General features: G+C 39.7%; 1 protein-coding gene and 1 pseudogene across 2 annotated transcripts in view; both read right to left on the minus strand.

Annotated features, from left to right (window-relative positions):
• The window catches only part of KIF14 (kinesin family member 14), a 90707-nt gene that overhangs the window by 15077 nt on the left and 49928 nt on the right, over positions 1-25702 (minus strand). For both annotated transcript variants that reach the window (XM_054036502.1, XM_054036501.1), the window contains 9 exons: positions 25321-25459; positions 16887-16987; positions 10427-10521; positions 9315-9539; positions 8999-9180; positions 8196-8354; positions 7052-7174; positions 2505-2579; positions 925-1063 (listed from right to left, as the gene is read on the minus strand). In XM_054036502.1, coding sequence (XP_053892477.1) covers positions 925-1063; positions 2505-2579; positions 7052-7174; positions 8196-8354; positions 8999-9180; positions 9315-9539; positions 10427-10521; positions 16887-16987; positions 25321-25459 — 1238 coding nt within the window. The remainder of the gene's footprint in view (positions 1-924; positions 1064-2504; positions 2580-7051; positions 7175-8195; positions 8355-8998; positions 9181-9314; positions 9540-10426; positions 10522-16886; positions 16988-25320; positions 25460-25702) is intronic.
• LOC128842619 (U4 spliceosomal RNA) lies at positions 21932-22010 on the minus strand (annotated as a pseudogene).

Consider the following 25702-nt stretch of genomic DNA (forward strand, 5'->3'; position numbering starts at 1 on the left):
TCCTGTTTGGTACCGGGGAAGGATTAGAGGTATCTGCTCCATCCCATGCACCAGCAACAACTCCATGTCGGGCCACACTTTTCCTGGGGGAAGCAGAAGAGTCATCCGGAGACCTGGAGTGGTTTTGATTGGTCTTAGGCAAACTTTTCCTCAGGGCAGTCAACAGGGAATGGCTCATCTGTGTCTCTGAAGAAGAGCCTGCCCTGGAATGTGAAGCAGCAGCACTCTTGGAACCTGAAGGTGATCTCCGACCCAATGAAGACCTCGATACTGAAGCAGACCATATGGCCTGTTTGAGCAGGTGCTGCTTCAGGCGAAAGTCGTGAGCCACTTGAGTCCATTTCTTAAACGATCTGCAAGTCATGCAATGCCAAGGCAGAGGAAGAACCACAGGTGGGGATCACCCCCCACAGGAAGGATAATGTTTAAACCCCAGGGAGGACAACACCGAGGGGAAAAACGACTACAATGAACACTACTCTAACACTAATGGTACTACTAACTATATTCAAGGGGAAAAACAAAACTAGTTGAGAGGTTGTGAAGTTAAGATCACACAGAGTTATGACTCCAGGTAGAGGCGGGAAGACGGAACAGTGGGATGGTCGGGGCAGCATTGCCTCATGTAGCCAGGGGAGGGGCTATGGCCACGAGGCACAAACGCCAACCCTCTATGGATGCTGCTAGGCAAAATTTCTCCAGCTCTGGTGCGTTGGGCACGCACACACCTAAGTGGAATACATGTCTACATCTACTCGAAGAACCACCTAAAAATACCAACCAGATTAAAAATAACCACCACTCTTTCTGTCTTCCAACATACACCAAATAAAGAAGCAAATAAGAGCACAAACCTCTCACTTCGCAGGTCTCCTTTAGTGCAAAATTTTCTGGTACAACACACACAGCAGCTCAGACACATACCTTGCAATGAAGTAGTAATGATCTGACAGACTTTATCTATGTACTGCTCTAATTCCAAGTATTCAGAAGCAAGATTAGTTGCCTTCTTTAGTTCCTGGTGGGCAGATTCTTCTTTTGTTAATTGAGTTCCCATTTCTCTCTGTATTAATAAAGAGCAATTTATTTGAAAGCTATAAGATACATCTGTAATGCTTAGTGGTTAGCATTCTGATAGCAAATGTGGTCATGGGTTCAAATTTCACATCAGCGTTCATAGTTTTGCACTTCACTGTTGCAATGTATTATGGGAATGTTGGGTTGTTGAAGAAGTTTCAAAATACAATTTTGGCAAGAGTTGCAATTTCTGCCAGTCTTAAAATCACCAGCTGGAGCTGTAAGATCCTAAAACATTTTTTGACATTCAAGGGATAGATAACTCCGATAACTTGGTCAATATTCCATTCCTGATTCAAAGTAAATCATGGTGCTAATAGTCAAGGTTGTAAGCTATTGCCTACACAGTGAATGTACTACTAGTATCTAACACAATACTTTGAAATAAATAAAAATGTGTTTGACAAGTTAAATTGTATGTAAACCAATGATTTCAGATAGACCAAACAGAAAATAAAAGGAATATCTTTAATTTATAATTGACAGTGTTTTGTCAGTCTCTGAATCACTTGTATTTCTGTTGTATGATTTCAGAGGTGAGACGACCAGAACAACAAGCAGATGCATTCATTGGGCTATCCAGAGTGCAATAGGGGGAGGGGGTGATTTTCAAAGGCACATACACTAGTTAGGTGCCTATCTGCCCTTCGAAAGTCTCCTCAGGTGTTTTCCTTGAGTCATTACAGTCAATTTAGAACTCAAAAACCATCTATGAGCAATTCAAGTTATTCCATCTAATGTATATTATCTTTCATTTGTCAACACTGAATTTCAATCCACAACACAATACTCAAACAGTGAAAACTAAGTCCCTCTGGAGAAGCTCATTCATTTCTAGTCGGAAATAGCCTCAAAAATTCTGCCAACAACAAATTCCGCCACCTCTACATCATCCATTTTATCAGATTATTAACAGGCAATCCAAGAACCGTAGGTCACCTCACTTAATTTTGCCATTTTGAAAAGTGACAATTTATTCCTAGTTTTCTTTTGTCATTGAACCAGCTTCTAAGCCATGATAATACTTTATTTCTGACCACACACCCACCTAGTTTCCTTACTAGCTTCTTCTTAGGGACTTTGTCAAGGCTTTTAAAAAGTCTGAATAAATTATATCTTGTTCCTCACCATTTTGTTGACACACACAAAGAATTCAAGTAGCATGGAGGGTTACGTTAAAAATTGTAAAGCAGAAGAATGAACCAAATTCTGTTCTAATAAACACAAAAATTATATTTATACAACCATAAGATAGTTAAGATAATTAAGTAAAGAAATGCAAAATGTAAAGTTCTTACAGCAAGATTAACTTGTTCACAATGCATACAGGTAGTAATTTTTATTCCTCTTTCTTGTTAAACTTTTAAACAAGAAACCCTTTGAAGTTAACATTTAAACAATGTAATTTTGTGAATGGGTTCCCTTACCTTTTTGCAGTCAGATATAGTATTTTCAAGGGATCTGGCGAAAGACACTGCATTATTCTTTATTTGATTTTGAACCTATAAAAAGGGAATTTTAATTATTATTTTGCATGCATTATTCAAAGCATTGAGAAAAAAAATGTGTAAACCTATATCCCAGAGACAGGACAATGAGCACATGTGATTATGGAGGAAAGTGTTCAGAAGAGAATTACAACACAAGCAATGGTCGGAGAGTGAATTTTCGATCATAATTCTCAACCCATTCCATAAAAAAGTTAACACTTTATAGTGTTCATATTGCATATGCAAAAATTTGAATAAGTCTACAGTAGACTTTATTCTAGGAGCAAGTGAGCAGACACTATTCTTTAAACTTTTTCTAAAGGAAGTGACCACTTTAATTGTATCACCATCATCATAACTCTCAGTGGTAGGATTTTGGCAGTGCCATTTGGCTTCTCTCTGATGCTTCATGTTATATGCACTGCCCTCCAGTGAAACTAAGACCCTTATGGTTCCATAGGTCTCTGCTACAAGCAAAGACAATAGCATTTAGCAGGTTGGCTGTTCAATCCCCACCCTGGGCAAAAAACTAAAAATTCAAATTTAATTTGCTGTGAATAGGGAGATTTGAGTTCCCTGGGAACAGGGCCAGTTGTGGGAGGTCCAGTGTAACACTGGGTTGTGGAGAGGGAGGCAGGCAGAATGAATCTTTCTCTCTGGGAGCGTGGCTTGTTGTGAGGGAAAACACAGGCACGATTGCACCAATTAGTGTAAAAATAGATTCAATTATTGTAAGTATTTGAATATTTTGTGCAAACGGTTTGTTTTCAAGCCCCAGTTATGCCATGGGCTAAACAATTTCACTCTCCAATTCCTTATCAATATAGCCGTGCTCCCTCAACAAAAGCTACCACAGAAGTTTTCAAAATGCATCCCTAACTCCAGGTGTGGTCTGCTGTATAGCACTCATTGCAGCCCTGGACCCATGGCCACTGACTCCCTATGGCAGGGGTGTGCAAACTTTTTGGCCCAAGGGCTACACCTGGGTATGGAAATTGTATGGTGAGCCACGAATGCTCACAAATGAAATGCTCACGAATGAAATTGGGGGCTGGAGTGTGGGAGGGGGTGAGGGCTCCCGCTGGGGGTGCAGGTTCTAGGGTGGGGCCAGAAATGGGGAGTTCAAGGTACAGGAGGGAGCTCCGGGCTGGGGCAGAGGGTTAGAGTGTGTGTGTGGGGGGCCCGGCTGGGGGTGCAAGCTCTGGGGTGGGGCTGGGAATGAGGGGTTGGGGGTGCAGGAGGGTGCTCTGTGCTGGGACCAAGGGGTTCAGAGGGCAGGAGGGGGGGGATCAGGGCTGGTGCAGGGGGTTGGGGCATAGGAGGGGGTCAGGGGTCCAGGTGGCACTTACCTCAAGCAGCTCCTGGAAGCAGCGGCATGTTCCCCCTCCGGCTCCTAGGCAGAGGCTCAGCCAGGTGCCTCTGCACGCTGCCTGGTCCTCAGGCGCCACCCCTGCAGTGCCCATTGGCCGCATTTCCTAGCCAATGGGAGCTGCAGGAGCGGCGCTTGGGGCAGGGGCAGCGTGCAGAACCCCCTGGCTGCCCCTATATCTAGGAGGCGGGGGGGCAAGTCCCTAATCCTGCACCCCGGCTGGAGCGGGGCAAGCCCTGGGCCCCGGACCCTGCTCCATGGCGGGAGCTTGAGGGCCAGATTAAAACATCTGAAGGGCCGGATGTGGCCCCCAAGTTGTAGTTTGCCCACCCCTGCCCTATGGCATAACATAGGCTTGGCCCCCACTTCATTCCCTCTTGTGCCTTGAGTGTGCCACCTGCACTCAGAAAGAGGATGTAAAGCTAGGAAGAGGATTATGGATGAGTGAAATTTTGAGGAGGAGAAGGGCAGGGTAAAGAATGTAGAGCACATGAAGACAAAGGGATTGGTTACAGGAAAGTAGTGAAAAAAGAGGAAAGAATAAGGGGAGAGAATGTTGTTGATGAGATGTTGGGAGTTGGTCCTAGGTGAACGAGGGTGTGTTTCTTGACTTCTCAACCTTAGTCTTCATTTTTGATTTCTCCTTCACTGGGAATAGCTCCAATGGCTACTTTTACCATTCCTCTCACATTTCTCAAGCAACAACGATGAAACTGGAAAGACACTGGTCCAGTTTCACTGCTGCTCAGAGAGTTAAGGACAGCAACAGTGGAACTAATAAGAGCCAAGAGCTTTCTCTTGTGGCTCAAGAAGCCATTGAGCACTGCTCTGGGTCACATTTGGAAGGTTTACTGCACGGGCATAAGGAATAGTTCATTTTGTTTAAAATGGAAACTTAAGTTTTGCAGAATTGTATGCTCTAGATGTCCCCCACTTGCTAGTGGAAAGTAAGAGAACTTCCTTGGCAAGTAGGTTATTCAAGCTCTGTCGTACTCTGGAAAGACCCATACAAAGTAAATAGAAGACAAGAGAGCTTCAAACACAAGTGAAGAGTAGGATTTGCCTTGCACACTATCTGTCCAAGATACAAGTTTTTATTCACAGAAGGTGAAAAGAGGTGGAACAAGAATGAATGTGTACCCGAAGCTGAAAAGAGATATGTACACTATGTGCAGCCTAATACTTTTTTTTAAAAGAACTTTTCATCCTTTTAAAACATTACTTGTAAGGCTGCCAGACTCACTGTCAACATGAATTACCCACTGTGTAAGAGGTATCTTTCCCAGGACTACTGTAACTTGCATTCCTGAATTTTCAAACTCTTTTCTGAGTACATATTTCATGGAAAAAATTTAGCTGCAGAGTATAGTCTTTGTTTCTATCTTCCTTTTTATGTAACTCTCCCTACCATGTATCTCCTTATTAGACTTACCTAACAAATATATATATATATATATATATATAAAATAGGGGAATACCAAGACTGTGCACCTTATTTTAAAGCAACTTGTTAGGTGGGCTCTCTTCAATTTGCTTTAAAAAAGAATCTCTGCATGCAAGAAGGGCTTGAACTATTTTAACTGAAGTGACAAAATACTGTTTCTACCATTTCCCAGGCAACCGTGTCTATCATAAATTAAAATAGTCAGGCTATGATTTTCCGCTACAAATCTTAACCAAAAAGCCTGCATTTAAAAAAAAAAATTATATACACATATACATATACATACATATATACATACATATATATACATACACACACACACACCCCAACTTTTTAACAACATTGATCTGAAAAAAAGTGTGTGAATACTGTTACGTATGCTTTCGTGCAAAACTTTTAATGCCTAATGTATAATTAAAATATCAGTTGCCACCAGAAAAAAAAAATACTACCTTTATTGCTCTAAGTGAATATGAATATTCCCTCTTATATTATAAAGAATAATTAAATTCAGAGGTCTTCTGTAAAGTTAAACAGAACACTGGTGTCACTTCTTTTTACATTACAGTGTGTCTGGGGAGGTGGCAGGGTCAACTCATTAAAATGTCATAAATATATTTGCTGTATTTATCCTATAACTTAATAAAGCAGCTGCTAAAATGGAAATACCAATGCTGCTTAGCAACCCAGAAAACTTTTGAAGGTTATTCCTGATTCCAGTTGCTACCATGAAAATGAACAACATTTCTGCCATTCATGCTGTTAGATGCTTGCTTGGAATAAGTCACTATCCTTTTAGAGGCCCCAATTCAGCATAGTGCTTAAGTGCATGCCTAACTTTAAACATGTGAGTAGTCTGGGACTATACTAAACTTACTCAGTTTTAGGTACAAGCTTAAATAACATGCTGAAAGGAGCTAAAATTATAACACCAGAATGTAGGAAATACTGTCATCTTAACCTTCTAAAGATGCCTAGAGACAGGATTTTGTAACACTAACAGCAAGTGCAGTAATAGCAGATATGTGCTTGCTATTAGTACTATGAAATGTAGTCAATTTCAAAAAAGAAGTTAAAAATAGTTTCACTATTGAGTGTCCCTGCCAATTTTTGAAGTCTTGTGATATTTTCCCTTCTCCTTCCACTAAGTTTCTCCCTCCCTTCTTGGTGTGTGAAAGACCCCACAAACAACAAGGGAAGCTGAGTGGATACTCAGGGGATACAGTAAGACTACAGACAAATAGCACTGTCAAATGCGCAAAGTAAACACTGAAAATACACTGAATACTTCAGTGGAATCCATCTGAGCAAAAGGGACCAACTGTGGAGAACTGATTGAAGGATTACGTCAATATTTTTTCCCCTCCGTTGTGTCAAGTTAACAGTAATTTTAAGTTTTGTTAATAATAATAGTATGCAAAACATTTTCAGACAAGATTTTAAGTTGATATTGTATCTTTAAAGGGTCCAATTATAGTAACAAAGATACACCTTGCAGAGATTTTATCTATAATAAATACAGATGCATATACAGTCTACACTATTATTGTATGAACGCCAGGATTTCACAAATCAAGGTATAAGTTTCCAACCCATATGTGTTATATCTGCTAATACTTTTATGCTGTCACTAAAAACTGTGACCTTCAAGCCACAAACTCTCTCTCTCACCTCATTTTGTGGATACTGTTTCAAAAGTTCTTTTTGCATCTCTCTTGTTTTTTTCTGTACAGAATCCATGAGACTCTTGAGTCCTGAGCCTACTCCATCATAAATGGCAAGTATAAAATCTTCCTAAAAAATATTCAGAATATTTAATATTCAATAAATGGTTTAAAAAACGGACATTTGCATCAATGTATTTGTAACATTTTGTTATATTAGGCAAATTGACCAACACAGACAGACCAACTCTTATGCCCAACTTAGACCTAATGTTGTCAATAGGGTTCTGATAATGCTTTTCCTTTGAGAAATCTGCATCTTCAGCTCTTATTCAGATTTCTGAGAATTCTTTTTTGAATAGACTTTTACAATGAGAATATTAGTGGCAAAAAACACACACAAAACAAATTATTTTAATTTCAAACTCTGCATACAGGCTGTCAGCACAGGATATTTTTTTTTTTTTTTTTTTTAAACTTAGATCTATTGACCTGTTTTATCCTTCCCATGGTAAAACAATTTTTAATATCCAGGACTCAGTGTGAACACATAAAAGCTGCTATATCACTGCATTGAGGTCTGGTCTATGCACACATTTTGTATTAGTACATCTATTTTCGTTAGAGGTAAGATTTTTACCACTGTAGTTATAATTATCCACATTAGGGTTGTATCAATATAAAGGTGCCTTATACTGGGACAGTTTATTCCTCGTCCCATATGGCAATAAGTTATACAAATATAAAGATGCCTTATATCAGTATAATTTCAGCCACACTAGGGAGGTTGTTCCATTTTAACTATATCAGTACACTTAAATGATTTAGGGTTATAAACAGGGTTTAAGTCATTAACTTTAAAAAATGCTCTGTTGCATTCCAAAGGTGCTATGTAAGACCAAATTTTATGCTATAGATATTACATTTATGTGACAATACACTGTGTTAGTGTACTAAATGTGCAACTATGAAAATCTGAGTGTAGACATTTAAATTATTTTAAATCTTGCCTTCACACTACTACTGTGAATATACTTTCTATAGTATTCAGAAGCGACCTTTATTTTGATCCAGTGGAGTAGTCACAGTCCATAAAAAGTTCTGATATTAATCTTGAAAGGTATTGTATCCAACAAAATTTTGTTTTTTACCTGTGAGATAGTTGCATCTTCTTTGATCTCTTCAGAAAGGTGTAGGTCAGATCCTATAAGTGCTGTCAAGTGTCCTACATGTTTTCCTGCTTGTTTCACTATTTGGATTATTTTGTTGTGTGCTTCTGTTACCATTGAGGATATATCTGAACAACAACCCTGAGAAATGAAAATAATAATTTAGTTAGAAAACTTCTGCAATAAAAGTGTAAATGTTTTATATGTGCAATTGAAAACAGTGTTTAAACTATCCTGAAGCATTAACAATATCATATCCTTATATTACTACTAAGTGGCTCAGTCATTGTCTCAAATAAAAATGGAATGAACCTCGTGACCACATACAGAAAAGTTATTACAATTACACTGCAGGATTAAAAATCATGACTGCAAATACATGTTAGAATAGAATAGAAGAAATAATAAATGGGTTTAAAAAACCCATAATCAATAACTTTATATAGAATGGCACTGAACAGACAATGACAAGTCTATCAAATTAAAAAATAGCTAAAGAGACAATCATTTAAAAGAAAAGAATAATAAGCGAGCATACTTGTGGAAAGTGCTGAATACTTATTCATCCAGCAAAGCATTCATGGAGAAGATGATTAATTTAAAACTGGCTGTAGGCATCTTTATCATATCTTTTACCAAGTCACCTTGTGATTATATGCCAGATTGTTGTTACAAAGTCTATGGCCAATAATATAATAAGAGTATATACATTACACAGCTCTCTATATAGTTTTAATTATTTTTCTTTCAATTATTTATATGAAAATATAGTGGATATAATTTACCTGCAACAGTAATTGTAAATAACCTCCCAAGTTTTTTACATCCTGTCTCAATTCATCAATTTTTAGGGAATCAGTGCACTTTTGGAAACTATTAAGCCAATGCTCAGTTAGAACCACAAGTTGTTCAAAAGCAGAGGTAATTCTGATGCTGCAGGACTGAGTAGCACGATCAAGAAAGAAAACTACAAAAAAAAAAAAAAGATTAATCAGAATCTCAGGTCTGCAAATGAAAGCAAGAACATTTATACTTATGTGTAAGACATGACAAAATATCAGTGTAGAATATTTTGTTTATGTTAGTAAGAATTAAGCTTACAATTAGCTTGACTTTCTTCATCTTGTTGTTCATAGGCATTTGAAATGCCAGTTACTCCAGTATAAATAGTAAGCAAATTAGTTAGGAGACTATCTGCTATATTCATTTCTTCTTCATGATTCTGTCCTAGTAAATCCAAAGCTGAACCAATTAATTCTTTGCAAATTCCAGGTAGAAATGATTCAGAAGAACTTGAACATATGCTGCTGGATTTATTGACTGAACCTGTATTAATAGAAGAGCAACATGAATTAAAAGTTCCTTACAAAAGTAGTGGGTCTGTTAGACAAATGTATCCTCTTATGATAGTTTCATGTTGGTTCCTTCTCTCTACTATCTAACCTGAAGGATGAAAATAATTATGAAAAATAAATTAGACATACTTCTGTTGAGAAAATTTAATCCCATAAAAGTTTCTATTAGTTAAACGAAAAAAGCATGGAAAGAAAATAAGCGTATTTTAAAGTGAAATAGATAGTAATATACGCTATCACAAACCTATTCTTATAGCTACTTATCAGTAGCTATGATAAAAGAAAAGCACAGCTGATCTAAAATGAGTGATTACATACAAGTATAAATACTTGGGAGACTCAGGTAACTTATATCTGAAAAACATATGTTTTACAATTTTAATGTCTGAAATTTGTAACCAACAAACCAGAGACAATGTCAGAGAAGTTGAGTAACTAGCAACATCTCAAGCAAAGACTCACTCAGTGACTGTACTGGAATTAATAATCTCTGGTACAGCCAACACTAGGCGCTAGGTGACAGCATCATCCTAGTTAACCTTCAATGGCTAAGTGTAGCGAGTTTCCAGCCAAAACTCTCAGCATGATAGGCAGGAGCCTTGCTCACGAGGGTTTTACCCTCAAGAAGGATGAGACAAAGATTTAGGCAAAGAAATGCTGTAAGGTCTACAGGCGGGCACAGGAACACCCACTACAAATATGAATATTTTACTTGTAAAATGTCAGGCTTCTCATTTTCTTTACAATAAATTCTCAAATTATTACACAGACATAAATTACTATTAATAATAATAAGCTATACGTTTCCAGCTTCTCAGTATGAAATAAAAGGTAATCTGCCATACAAAAAAAAAGCACCTGATAAGTGCGATGTGTGTAGAGTCTGGATTGGCTGCAATTTTATATCAGACAAACATCCAGAAATTCTCCTGTTCCTCATGAAACTTCTGCTCCTAGAATATGAGGGCATGGAGGGGAAACACAAGAGAGACAGGTCTTTATTTAGATTTATTCCAGAAGGTCAGTGGAAAATTGCAGACATTTGCCCTCAGAAAGATCAGTGAGAATCCCACTTATCTTTCAGTGACTGGATCAAAACAGCACAGACTATAAGGTGTACCAGTCATCACTGTCCCCTTACATATGAGCCAGGAAATAAAGATCAGGGTTGATCCTCAGTTAATGTAAAGTGTCATACTGCCATTTGAGTCAATGGAATTATGACAATTTAACTGAGCTGACTATCTGCCCCTACTCTCCAACTAGAACTCCTGTGTGACTCACTCTTATTACACTGGACCCTCTTCAATTTGATTATATAAGCAGGAATGATGATCAATTAAAATAACAGAATTTACCTCCTCAAGAGCCTGCTTTCTCCAAGTTCAGTTCCTTCCAATATGAATGAACAATGCATTACCCCAGTGGATCTCCACCAGGTTTCAGGGTGTCCGTCAAGCAGGACCAGTGTTGGACTCACTGGGGCCCAGGGCAGAAAGCCTAAGCCCTGCTGTGCAGGGCTGAATCCCAGGGCCATGGGCCCCACCACACAGGGCTGAAGCAGAAGTCTGAGCAACTTAGCTTCACAAGGCTCCCTGTCGTGTGGACCCCCGGATAATTGCCCTGCTTGCTACTCCTTAATGCTGGCCCTGGTTTTTATATGCAGAAAATAAGTTCTTGTGGCACAGGTGTGCCATGGAGTTTTTAAAATCACATGTTGGGGGGGGCCTCAGAAAGAAAAAGGTTGAGAACCCCTGCATTAGCCTACACACCACCCTATCTACAAGTCTCACCCTCAATCCTAGAATTCTAGGAGAGAGTGGCTATCTTGACTCAGCCACAGAAAATGGGAATAGAACTTCTCTTTATGTGCCTGCAGAGCACAGACCTTGTGTTCTGAACATAGTACCTCAGCAGGCATCCAGGGAAGAGGCTAGACTAACCATGGAGATCTTGTCTTCTCTAAAAATAAATAAATAAATAATTTTTTCCCTTAAAAACCATATATTAGCTAACACATGGTATCTACCATGTGGCAAAATCCTAGCGCCAATTTTCACATCCATTTGCTGGGCAAGATAAACCTTAGACTACCTGCTAACTAACATGCAGTAAAAAACCTCCAACCTTCTTACCTACAGTTGGCATACCCTGAAAAGATTTAGGACCATAGGGGCATGGACACAAATGGAATGCCATGTTCTTCTACTTATCCCTCTACCACATGGCTCCCTAAGGGAGGGCAACTCTAAGCACCATGCTCATTTGGTCAGAGTCCCTGCTGACTAAGTAAACACTCCCCCCATCATAAACATTCTGCTTAGCAATGTAGGTGGCTCCAGATGCGTCAGACTTATTGATAGCAGGTGTCCTTACATTCATATAAACAGCAGTATGCCCCCCCTTAGCTACGTGAGGTTCCTGGTGCTATCCAGACAGATCAAATATACTAACACCATAGTGTTATCAGAGTTTATGAGGAAACACCTGCATACCTTGGAGGCGGTCATCTTAGCTGACCTTAGATTGGGGCAAATTCAATTAAGTCAACTTGAGATATAGACAGTACCTGAAAATCTCAACTTAAGGGGATTTGCAACAGAACGAAGCCCAGTAGCTATACCTGGATGAATAGTCGTCAGACTCCGAGCTCTTCCTCTGTAGAAGCTGCTGACTGAGCTGGACTGATCTCTCTTGTTTGAACAGAAACTAGACTAAGTGAGGCTCAATTTTAATAACTTATAAGGCCCCCATTACTTTACTATCTGAGCATCTAACAGTCTAATGTATTTATCCTCTCAACACTTCTGTGAGGTAGGGTAGTACTATTACCCATATTTTACAGATGGGGAACTGAGGCACAGAGACTGTGACCTGCCCAAGGTCACACAAGAGGTCTGTGGCAGAGCAGGGACTTCAACCCAGGTCTCCCCAGTACTAGGCTAGTGTCCTAATCCTTGGACTATCCTTCCTTTCTAAAGCTTGGAGAAAACAAAGGACTGCTTCCTCCCTGGTTCATAGGGCTTAGCAACATGAAATCTGGGCCTGCCCCTTTAGAGAAGAGGCTGATTTTTGGACCCTGTCAGAAGAAAATAACTTCAGTCAGCCACCCACCTTCCTTTTTAAGGGAATAAGTGACAATAGCTTTGCTTTTCTCTGTGTCTATTTGCTCGTTTAACAAACTTAACACTACATGTCAGGGGTGGCATCAAAGGACACAGAATGCTTTTTCAAAAACAGAAACTGCTAATTACCCAAATCCACATATTTTTTAATGAATTCTTACTCACTCTCCATGCCATGAGGTTCAGTATTTTCTTTCCCCCCTGCTATAATCAGCAACATCAAACACTCCTACATAGCATATTGAATTCAATTTCCTTCACCATTAGTGATGTCACCAAGTGTTACAGAAAAAAAACAGAACCTTGAACTCAGGTGTTGACAATTCAAAATCTTTTTCTTTCAATTCACTTTTATACAGGATATTGTTTAAAATAGGCAGATTAAATACACAACTGAGACTCTGACATTGCACAGGAATAGCATTCAATTACTGCCCAGCAAGCAACAGACCAGGAAAGCTGTTGCCGTTCCAACTTTATTCTATTGTTAAACCAATATTTAGACTAGAAATAAAGAAACTGCCTGTCAGATTCCTTTTAAAGAACTTTTATTTAACCCCAGGGTAGAATTTACTTTGGGCTGTCAACAACGCATATAAAGATTTACAATCAGCTGAACTAAACTGCTTTACTGCAGAATAACAGTATCATATCTGTGCCCAGTAGCAAAGCCATAATTAAGGATCTGTCAGCATTTCTATTATAAGCTACTATTTGCAGGAGTTTGCAATTCAGTCGTAAACACGGTTACAAGGCTAAAACTTCATGTACAAGGTCTTGGCTCAGCTGCAATTTACTTTTTTAAATATGATGCTTTTAAATTATAGAAGTGTAAATAAAACCTTCGGAACCAGACGCTATTTTGTACTTCCGATAGCTAAAAACATTTGGGGGGAAAAATTGTTTTAAAACGTAACATATTTTTGGTATTTTTCACCTTTCCCAAAAAAAAAAAAAAAAAACCTACACAGTTTCAAGATTTAGGATAGGGCTATCAAACAATTAAAAAAATGAATCATGATTAATTGCGTTATTAAACAATAATAGAATATAATTTATTTACTTTTTTTGATGTTTTCTATATTTTCAAATATATTGATTTCAATTACAACACAGAATGCTGTTGAGTTAAAACCTGCATTCAAAAAATAAAACAATGTAAAACTTCAGAGCCTACAAGTTCACTCAGTCCTACTTCTTGTTCAGCCAAACACTAAGAAAAACAAGTTTGTTTACATTTACAGGAGATAATGCTGCCCACTTCTTAATTATAATGTCACCTGAAAGTGAGAACAGGCATTTGCATGGCACTCTTGTAGCCGGCATCGCAAGATATTTACATGCCAGATGCGCTAAAGATTCATATGTTCTTTGATGCTTTAACCACCATTCCAGAGGACAAGCGTCCATGCTGATGACGGGTTCTGCTCAATAACAATCCAAAGCAGTGTGGACCGATGCATGTTCATTTTCACCATCTGAGTCAGATGCCACCAGCAGAAGGTTGCTTTTCTTTTATGGTGGTTTGGATTCTATAGTTTCCGTATCAAAGTGTTGCTCTTCTAAGACTTCTGAAAGCATGCTCCATGCCTCATCCCTCAAACTTTGGAAGACACTTCAGATTCTTAAATCTTGGGCCAACTGCTGTAACTATCTTGCAGTGAAAGTGGTCTTAAAACAAACAAGATGTGCTGGGTCATCATTCAAGACTGCTATAGCAAGAAATATATGGCAGAATGCTGGTAAAACAGAGCAGGAGACATACAATTCTTCCCCAAGGAGTTCAGTCACTAATTTAATTAATGCATTTTTTTTAAATGAGCATCATCAGCATGGAAGCATGTTCTCTGGAACGATGGCCGAAGCATGAAGAGGCATATGAATCTTTAGTGCATGTGGCACATAAATATCTTGCGATGCCAGCTACAAGAGTACCTCCGAATGCATGTTCTCAGTTTCAGGTGACATTGTAACTAAGAAGTGGGCAGCATTATCTCCCACAAATGTAAACAAACTGGTTTCTCTTGGTGATTGGCTGAACAAGAAGTAGGACTGAATGGACTTATAGGCTCTAAAGTTTTACATTGTTATGTTTGAGTGCAGTTATGTAACAAAAAAACCCTACATCTGTAAGTTCCACTTTCATGATAAAGAGATTGCACTACAGTACCTGTATGAGGTACACTGAAAAAATACTGTTTCGTTTATCATTTTTACAGTGCAAATATTTAATAAAAATAATAAAGTGATCACTGTACACTTTGTATTCCGTGTTGTAATTGAAATAGATACATTTAAAATGAAGAAAAACATCCAAAAATATTGAATAAATTTCAATTGGTATTCTATTGCTTAACAGTGCGATTAATTTTTTTAATAGTGATTTATTTTTTGAGTGAATTGCGTGAGTTAACTGCGATTAATCGACAGCCCTAATTTAGGATTATAAAGTAACTGCTGTGCATGAAAGATAACTATTCTCTTTAGTTAGATTTACTGCTTACTTGATAGTCCACAATGTTGAAGGTATTATAGCTTTACAATGCCCACTCAAAAAGTCATAAAAAATATATTGTACCTATATACACTAAGTCTGCCTTTAAAAGGTACCCTTTTTTATTTTTTCCATGATACATGAATGTGGCCTGAGGTTGGGGGGGGGAGAGGGGGGTTTAAAGTTCAGGTGAGAATTCATGCCCCCACAACCTTAACTCTGCCCCTCAGAGCTGGCAATAGCCATTGGGAATTATCTGTATGTACTCCAGCTTTATTCACTGTATTAAGTATAACTGTACTGAATGGCAGAGGAAGCTGTAATAGCTTGGAAGAGCTGCGATTGTGATACAAGGTGTCCTGGGAGACTGCGGCCCTCTGGGGGTGGTGTTAGCCCCTCTCCCTGACCCGTGTGTGTAATCACATGAAAGAGGTGCAAGAAAGGGAAAAAAAAGGGGTGCCTGTGTCCCTTGTCAGACCCAGTATGCTTCATTTCATCGCTGCGCTATGTAGGCAGTCACTAGCAGGGCCTGGGATCTTCTTGCCATGGGGATTGTCAGCAGTTAGGTGAGAAATTAGCGTGGTCTGTGATTTTTAAGGAAGGGTAAGTGAAAGGATAATGTTTGGTGGTATAGTGTGCCTAAGGTTGTGAAAGGGATTGAACGGGTGTAAAATTTAGTATATGTGGATTTTTTTCTGTGGAATAAGCTAAGTATGAAAGTATAGGGAGCGCCTGTGCAATACATAGCAAAGGCAAGTGAGAGTATCTTATGGGCTTATTGGGGCAGATTTAAGACTGCACAGACATTTACTGTAACTCTGTATTTCCTGGTTTTCACAAGTTTGAGCTTTGCTGAACTCAATATTCTGGTAGGGCGTTATCACCAGGCAACCTTAACTCTGCATTAAAGTTTGGGGGTGGAGTTGTTTTTGCACATTTAATAGATATAATGGCAAACCACTCCTAGTATAGACATGGTCAAGTCCATGCGACTGGTTCCTCTAAAAAAAAAAAAACCCACCACACCTCTAGACAAACATTCAATCTCAGGAATTAAATTGATTGCTACTTTGTAAAGGTAAATCTGGACACTCCCCAAAGTATCTTAAGCTAATTGTCAACCAATTAGGTAAAAACTTTAGTGCAGACAGGCCTTAAAATAGACCTCCAGCAAAAGTAATGCAAGACTCAACATTGTTGATATCTCCAAGGGAAAACATAAGGAAAAAAAGCATTAGAAAAAACCCACATCTTTCAGGCCTCCTAGGTACATCATAAAGTAACAAGATGGGGAGTCATCCATATTTTTTTTTTTTTTTTTTAAGGTTACTTTTTTTAAAAAGATACAAAAAAGTCACTGCTAAGTGCATCACATTCACAATAGGAAAGTCATTAATATGCATGAAGAGCATACTTCTGCCATTCCAAAAATACATGAAATTATATTTATTTTATCACTATTGGCATAATGTGTCCAAAAGAGCCTCAGAGCTTGCTAAGATTATATCCGTGCAATTCCACCCTCCTCGCAAATACACAAGTTGAATGGGAAATAATTTTTAACGTGTAAGTGTCAGCACCATAATAAGGCAAACAAAATCAATAATGCAGATTTATTCAGACATTTAATTATACCAATCAACAAGTTTCTGAAAATGTAATTTTTAAATATAAAAAATTAGAATAATAAATTATTTACCTCCTTTTGGAAAAGGAAGAAACAGATGTAGTTGTAAGGTCAGGTTCCCACTCATCAGCAGGATCATAAAATACATCATCAGCTTTGTTACTACCGTTACTCTGAAAGGAGAAGAAAATCTAGTTCTTTTAGCTATGTTAAAGAGAGGAATGGTATAATAAAAGTTTACAATTCATTTGTAAAGAAAGTAGGATGGTCTTTAATATTAGCATTTGCCTTTTGAAATAAATGTTTGTTTGCTTGCTTAAGGTTATGTCAACTTGAGACACAAAGGTTTAATGTAAACTGATTGCAATTAACTTGAAGTACTTAACATATTTGTAAATGCTAATGCAGAAAGGTCTCCACAGATTTGTTCCAGGCTACAAACTTTTATGGAGTGTCCACACTAGTCTTTACAAACAAGATAAAAGTTTAGGAAAGACAATGTTATCCAGCATCCAGGATTTGGGAGAGCCAAGGACAAAACTACTTTACAGTTCACTCCCTAAGCCAGAAGCATAAAGACTCAATGCATTTAGATTTCACTAAAGTTTCTTGCATTATTATAACATTTAGAAATACATTCTAGCCATTTTTCCCATATGTAATAGCACCTGTTCTCTAGTATTGCCAAGACCAAAGCAGTTCCTAACAATAAATATATCTAAACAGAGTTTTGTTATTTGATACACATACATAGAAACAGAATTTCCCCCAACTCCGTCCCCACACTTCCATTTACAAAATTTGAACTAGATAATACTGAAGGAAGAATTCTGGAGCTTTCTTCTTAAATTTCTGATTTCAGATACCTACATGTGTCTGAAGAAATTACCCTTTCAAATGAAAGGGTTTCAGGTTTCACCATTTGAGGGGCAATTTTGTTTGAAAGTTTGATAAAAGTTACAGAACAACATTTTCCAAACATGAAAAGCCAGTATTTTTTCTGAGAAAATTTTCTGATGGTATTTTTGGGGCTCTAGTAGCACAAATAGTTTTTTTCAAATTCCAAGCTTGCCACTGAGTTAGGCCTGCTCTACACTTCAAAGTTAGGTTGACGTGTCAACCTGGTTGTACACTTAAATGTCTCTTCCACTGATGTATGTGCCCCATTACACTAACATAGAAACACCAGCTCCCTGAGCAGCATTGTGCTATGGTCAATGTGCAGAAATCAACACAACTCAAGTATAGCATGGAGTTACCCATGTCGACCCAAAAAGTCCTCCAGCAGCTGCCCCACAATGCCCGACACTGACTGCTCTGGTCACAATTGTTAACTCCAGGGGTCATGCATGCCAGAAGCCCCCCACCTTTAAAACCCCTCATGTATTTTGAAATGCCTTTTCCTAGTTGTTCAGCTGGGTGAGCATACTTCTATCTGCTCTCCCTTGTTGTATGCAACTTCCCAGCTGACTATGTCAGCTACACACTCCAGATGCACTCCTGCCTGGAGTAGAGAGGAGCTATGATCTCCTGGGACTGCGGGGAGAAGGGCTGTGCAGGCACAGCTCTGAACCAGCTGTAGAAGGGTCAACATCTATGAACAGACTGTTAAGGGGATGCAAGAGAAGAGGGTATGACAAGGACCAGCAGCAGTGTCATATGAAAGCCAAGGAATTGTGGCAGGCCAATCAGAAGGCCAGGGAGGGTAACAATCTATCTGGTGCCGAGTCATAGACCTCCTGCTTAAACCCCACCACCACCCAGCACACCACCTTAGATACCTCTGAGGAGCCTGAGTCACAGGCCCCTGCCATGAGCAGTGAGGAGGATGATGACAACGACAAGGAAGGGGTGGTGGCATATGGGGACAGGTGACCAGGAGGGTCCAGCTGTGTTGCAAGCCGGAACCTGTTTTTGACTCCACTGCAGTTCAGCCAGTCTCTGCAGTTGAGCATAGGCAAACCTGACGTAGGGGAAGGAACCTCAGGTAAGAGTGTAAATAAATTTCTCATTACTGTGAGGGCATCCCTAACAGCAGGACACAGCTATCCATTTTGCATTAATTTACTTGTACTACAAGAGGTAGAGCTGCTATCTGCTATTCATTCCCCTGTAGAGTTAGGGGGGCCATGTGGAGCAGTTTGTTTATGTACATGGGGCTGTTTTTGTAAATGAATAAAACTCCTTTGTTTTGAAAGTTGTTCATCTTTATTAGTTAACACACGTTGTGTAATGCCTGCTGGCAGTGAAAGTAGTGGTCTCATACACTCGCAACCTATAGGATCAGTGCCAGAGTAGTCGTAATAAGTGTATATCAAGCACACCAACATTAACAGGTGATTATAGCAGGGTGCTGGTGCAAAAGCACCTAATTACCCCTGCTCAGCCTGCTCCAATCAAGAGAAATAGATTGGGGCTGGTGAAACAGACCTGATGCCTGGCCTGCAGATTGGCTCCACCTGCGGGCCTGACAAGCCAGCAGTTATAAGGGCTGGGAGCCAGCAGAAAGGCCAGCCAGGGAAAGGTCAAGTCTCCTAGCTGCGGGCTGACTGTAGGAAAAGGGAGAACTAACCCTGCATGCCTTGTATATAGCTTAACACTGGTGGTGGGAGAACTGTGTGTGTAAATAAAGCCATGGGTGCTGCATAACTGGAGGCCTCTCTGCACTTCATTGGGACAGCTAGCGGGCCCAGGAAGAGGGGCAGGGCAGTGGACTTGTTACAGTGATACATGCACAGAAGTACAGCAAACACCACACAATTCCTAACAGGCCTCCAAACTGCAGTGCCAAGTTGAGTACAGTACACGACAGCACATTGCTGTGGCTTGCTGTTAAAATGCTCTTTCAAAGCTCCCTAAGACGTATAGCTCCTCGTTGAGCTCATCTGAAAGCCCTTGAGTCTAGCTGTTCAAACTCAGACGACAGCCACTTCACCACCACCCCTGCAGCAAGTTTTCCCACTTTGCTTCACAATTATTATGCAGGACAACAGGCAGCTATAATCATTGGGATATTTTTTGCACTGACATCCAATCTGGTGAGTTGACAATCCCAGCGCCGTTTCAATCTACCAAAAGCACATTCAACTGTTATTCTGCACTGCTGTAGTTGACTCTTTCCTTGGTGCTGTCAAGATTACTGGTGTACAGCTTCTAGCATTTCAATGGGGGAAGGACAGCTCAGTGGTTTGAGCATTGGCCTGCTAAACCCAGGGTTGTGAGTTCAATCCTTGAGGGGGCCACTTAGGGATCTGGGGCAAAATCAGTATTTGGTCCTGCTAGTGAAGGCAGGGAGCTGGACTCGATGACCTTTCAAGGTCCCTTCCAGTTCTAGGATATCTCCATTAATTTAAATTTAATATTGTCAATGGTAATCTGCCAGTTGGGAAGGACGGTCCATACTTGTAGCTTTCTGAACAGTCCTGTGTTCTTAAAGTGTCATGCACCTTCCCTGACCAGCCAACATTGATGCATCCCCAGTGATCCACCAACACTTGCATAAGCGTGGAAAAAAGACAGTTACCTTTTCCATAACTGGTGTTCTTTGAGATGTGTTGCTTAGATCCATTCTATAATAGGTGGCGGGGGGGAGCCAGTGGCACCCCCTTATACTGCGCCATGCGGGCACCACTCCAGAGGGTGCCAGAGCCGGTCCGCCGCAGATAATGCTAAGAAAAACTTCAGGCATATGGCAAGCACACACACCTAATATGGAATGGACATGAGCAAGCACTAAAAGAAGTAGTTACCCTTTATGTTGATGTACTCTGTAGTAAGGTGAACTAGGGCCAAAACAGGAACGTGCATGCTGTCTATTGCTCCACCGCAGTTTGGGAACCCCTTAACTGAAAAGCCATCCACTATATCCTGCACATAGCAGAGAATCACAGTCCTACACAGCAGGAAACGATTAATGGCCCTGCACTTTTGCATGACAATGGCCCTCCACAGTCGATTTTCCTACTGACTGGTAGCAATCCAGCATTGCAAATTTCCACAGTGTGATCACCACTTGCTTCTCCACTGTCAGTTCAGCTCTCAGTTTGGTGCCCCTGCACTGGATGGCTTGGGTGAGCTCAGCACACAGATCCAGGAATGTGGCCTTGTACATCCAAAAGTTCTGCAGCCACTGCTCATCATCCCAAATCTGCATTATGAAACAATTCCACCACTCAGTGCTCATTTCTTGGTCCCAGTAGTGGCACTCCACCATTAGCAGTGGTTCTGTGAATGCCACCAACAACCTTGAATTGGTTCATGCTATGTCCCACACCAAAGTGACTGCCAGGAAATCATCCCCACGGTTCTTCTTTGCAGCTCTGCAAATACTGGAGAATCGTGCATCCTGTGCTTTCAATGCCCAGGACAACAGTGCAGAGCTGTGCAAGCCCCATGCTCGCTCAGAGATGACAGACAGCGACAAGTCTCACACACGTTCATGGAAATTGAAAATGGGCAATAAAAATTATGGGATATAGATATTATGGGATGGAGTACACTGCATTATAGGAAGTTGACCCTTTGCTCTCAGTCACTTCTCCACTAGCTGTTTCTGCCCCACCTTGCTTTGCCAAAACTACCCAAAGAGAGCACACTGAGTGTTGCACTTTGGGATACCTCCCTATAGTGCACTGCACATTGACACAAACACTCCTGGTGAGTACACACAGTACTGACACAAGGAACCAAGTATGCACATACACAAGAGATATACTAACCGTAGTGGCTGTATGCTGAGTCAGCAAAGCTTTATAGTGTAGACCTGGCCTGAATGCTCCATCAGAATTAGTGTTTTTGAAATGTTTGAAGAAATTTCATTTAGAAACAGCAAAAATCAAAATATTTGATTATAAACTTGACATAGCACATTGTTTTCTACTAATTTGTCAACAGTGCATGAGGCTGTGCACAAAATAAATGCTGAAAGGAAAAAGAACAAGTGTGCATATATCCAGAGCATCACACACTGAAGCACGTATAAACTAAGACAAACTGTTTTATGGTCCCACTTGATAGCTTTGGACCCTTCCTGCACTGCAGCCAGCTCTCACCTCTGAATACCATCTACTATGTTTGTCTTAGTATGCAATTAGATTACACCCTTACCTACTGCACACGCTGAAGAAAAGATTCAACTAGCAATAATCACACCTCAGATTAACCTCATTGGCTATGATACTGCCACTGCACAATACTACACTCTGCAAAGTTCCTGAAATGAACTGGAATGCAGCAGAAACACCACACTCTGTGCCCCTTTTGTTGCCCTCCTAAAAATGGAAAGAACCTGAAGAGGCCCAGCAGGTTGGGTGGATTTTTTTTTAACTAGACTTTCTAAGCTACCCATTCTAAAACTTTACACAATGTATAAATCCATGGTGCTCTTTAGGACATATTGACCTAGAACATGGGCAATTTGCACTGCGCTTGTATGTTTATAAACAGTTGTACAAAGATGGGTTTATTTACTCTGACACATTTTCCTCCCCCACAGACCAAGGCCGACCATTTTAACTTTGATATGCAATGGGAAAAGAAGTTGGATACAGACAAGACTAAATAAAAAGGGCAATATAATTGTGAAGGTGTTGTCTGCCTTCATGAAATTTCAAATTCTAAAAGTTTTTTTTAATATGTACAACTGTGGAGTCAAATACAGATACCTTTCTTCTTTTTTCCTGCCCCCCCCCTTCCTTTGCACATGCTCCTCTTATGTACAAAGCATTAACATTAACACCGTCTATTCTAGGGTTACCATATTTCAATAATGCAAAAAGAGGACACTCCACAGGGCCTCGGCCCCGCCCCAACTCCTCCCCTTCCCCGCCCCCAACTCCGCCCCCTCCCCTGAGCACCCCACATTCCCCCTCTTCCCTCCCGCCCCACGGCTGCTGCTGCGCTGGGGAGGTTGCTTCGGCCCCCACTGCGGTGGAGAGTGGCGGGAGCTGCGAAAGTTGGAGCCCGGGGAGGAGGCGGTCCCCTTATCATGCCTCCCTATTTTCCCGGACATGTTCGGCTTTTTGGAAATTCCTCCCGGACGGGGATTTGAGGACCAAAAAGTCGGATATGTCTGGGAAAATCCAGACATATGGTAACCCTACCTCTGACACTCACCTCTCCCTCCACTGGAGGGACTCCTCTGTCCATACCTGTCCCGGGGCCTTCCTTTAAAGGGGCATCCCCATATCAGCAGGGTTTACTTGGAAAAGATAATATTTACTCCCTTGTGTGGCTGAGCTGGGCTGTGACAATCCAACCCATCATGAGTACTGTGAGAAATGGGGCACAACACTAACCAAGGCAGTGTCATTTCAAGGACTGTAGGGGCCTCGAAGTTCAAACAAACAAGCTATATAAGTCCTTTTCTTTACTCTCAAGCCAAATGGACGTTTTTCTAGAAGGGTATTTTTAGAAATCTCAGTATAATGACAAATTTCAAGCTCAGTTAATAACTTTTTTGTGAAATGATGCAGAGCACAATTAGTACAGAGACATGAATAGTGAGAGATCCAAGCTGGTTTGCCTGATATTGTGTAAAAATGTGTGTAACTTTGATATAGAAGGCCTTGCCAAACTAATCATCGTAGGCACACGTACTTAGCATTTGATTAGATGCTCAGAGCTGAAATCAGTATGAGAGAGCGGATATGAAAAAAGTATTTGATCTTTAACTTTTCACTGATGCAACAAACCATGTTCATGTGTCTTTTTACATGTACGACTGATCTCATGTAACAAAGTATAAAAGCTGAGATTTAAAAGGAGCCACACGTTTTTGGACTGGAATCCTCCCCTCCCACACACTTATAATTGGGGATTCTGAGAAGAATATCTAAAACTTAAATATTTTCACATGAATAATGTAAATTAATTTAGCTGCTATTGAAATAAATAATACTTTCCATTTCTGCAGCACCTTTCACATGAGGAAATTAAAGTAACTTACAACCATTAAGGGCCAGATTGTGAACCAATTACTCCCATAAGTACCCGCTCACCAGTGTGAATAAGGGGTTCACAACTATGCCTTACTACACTCTTGTGATGCATGTATTGTTATCTCCGTCTGCAGATGGAGAAACTGAGTAAACTTGCCTGTGTGTGGGATGAGGTCTGAGGAAAGGATGTGACTGAGAAGTACCTAAAACTTAAATTTGGTTCCTTTATAGCAAGATTATAAATATTACAAATTAAAACAAATTATTCCACCTAAAATGTTAAAGAAATAGGGCCAGATCTTTGGCTTGTGTAAATTGGCATAAGTCCATTTACTTCAATAGATCTATGTCATGATGCAAAATTTCTCTAATTCAGTGGTTCTGAACCAGGGGTATGCAAAGGTCTTCCAGGGGGTACATCAACTCATTTAGATAGTTGTCTAGTTTTACAACATGCTACATAAAATGCACCAGTGAAGTCAATACAAACTAAAATTTCATACAGACAGTGACTTGTTAATACTGCTCTATTTACTATACCAGTGTTTCTCAATCTGTGAGTCGTGATTTATTTGATAATTTATATGGTAAAAATGAGAAAATAAGCAATTTTTCAGTAATACTGTGCTGTGATACTTGTATTTTTATGTCTGATTTTGTAAGCAAGTAGTTTTTAAGTGAGGGGTACTCAAGACAAATCAGCCTCCTGAAGGAGGTACAGTAGTCTGGAAACATTGACAACCACCGCTCTAATTGACCTGGATCAAGAACGTCTTTGTTTTACTTTCTATTTCTATAGTAAGGCTATTGGGGTCTCAGAAGGATTTTTTGAATCATGTTTTTAAGAAATTTCATAAATGGACCACTGCACTTCCCCCAAATTAATGAGTCTGATGTTTCACTTTTTAAGACCAAAGGTCCCTGCATCTTCCAAGTATTAGAGTGAGCTGTTTTCCAGAAACCTAAAGGTGGAAGTTCATTAGCAATCTATTTGTGTGTAATCCTTTTTATTTGTTACTATAAAATGTAAGTCACAACTGGTCTAATCAAATTTGTTTCCTGCCCTCTAGTCAGGGACATATCTCCCTGCTGTCAACAGTTCTCTCCGGAAACAGCAAAAGAAAGATCCCAGATCAATCTATGAAACTGAAAAGGGTATTCCCAGAAACACTGAGAAAATGAATGCCAAGGGCTTTGATTACACTTTACCAGATCCAAAAACTAGTGAAAATTTGAAAAAAAAAATCCATAAGACCTTTTACAATTGATATTTTCTCAGAATGTATGAGCACGCACGCACATACAATAGTTACAAACATGGGTCCAAGTCCAGAAGTCATTACTCAGTTTTTACTAAGTAAATGAGAGCTTTAGCTAAGGAAGGATGGAGTAAAAACTAAAACGCATAAAACCGAGTAAAAACTAGGATTTCCCCTACTCTACATAAAAAGCACAGATGTTTAGTTCATTAAAATCTGACAAATTCTGAATCTAACTTTAATTGATTTCATCAATATCTTAAATTAAATGTTTACAATTAGTGAAGTTTTTCTTCAGTTTTTACAGACCTCATAGAGTTCTTTCATTGCTGCTAGCTTATATTCAAACTTCTCCGGGCTCCAGAAAGTTGCAATTCCCAGCTTGAGGTTACGAACCAGCACTTTAACAGAAGGTCCAGTGCCATCTCCTTGTTCTGATATATCATGTCTAATTAAAAAAAAAAAAAAAAGAAAAATACAAAAGCCATGATCACCAAAATTAACAAAAAAGTGGACTAGGGGAACACTATGAGGCTAATAGTTTGCCAATAGGCAAAGATTACTTTTTGAAAAATTTGGCTTGCTTAAGTAACAAATAATATCAAGGGGCTAATTAAAATAATAGAATCATAGAACTGGAAGGAACCTCTAGAGGTCATCTAGTCCAGTCCCCTGCACTAGATGGCAGGAC

This window comes from Malaclemys terrapin, chromosome 8 (genome assembly GCF_027887155.1).
Source record: "Malaclemys terrapin pileata isolate rMalTer1 chromosome 8, rMalTer1.hap1, whole genome shotgun sequence".
In the NCBI taxonomy this organism is placed as follows: Eukaryota; Metazoa; Chordata; order Testudines; family Emydidae; genus Malaclemys; species Malaclemys terrapin.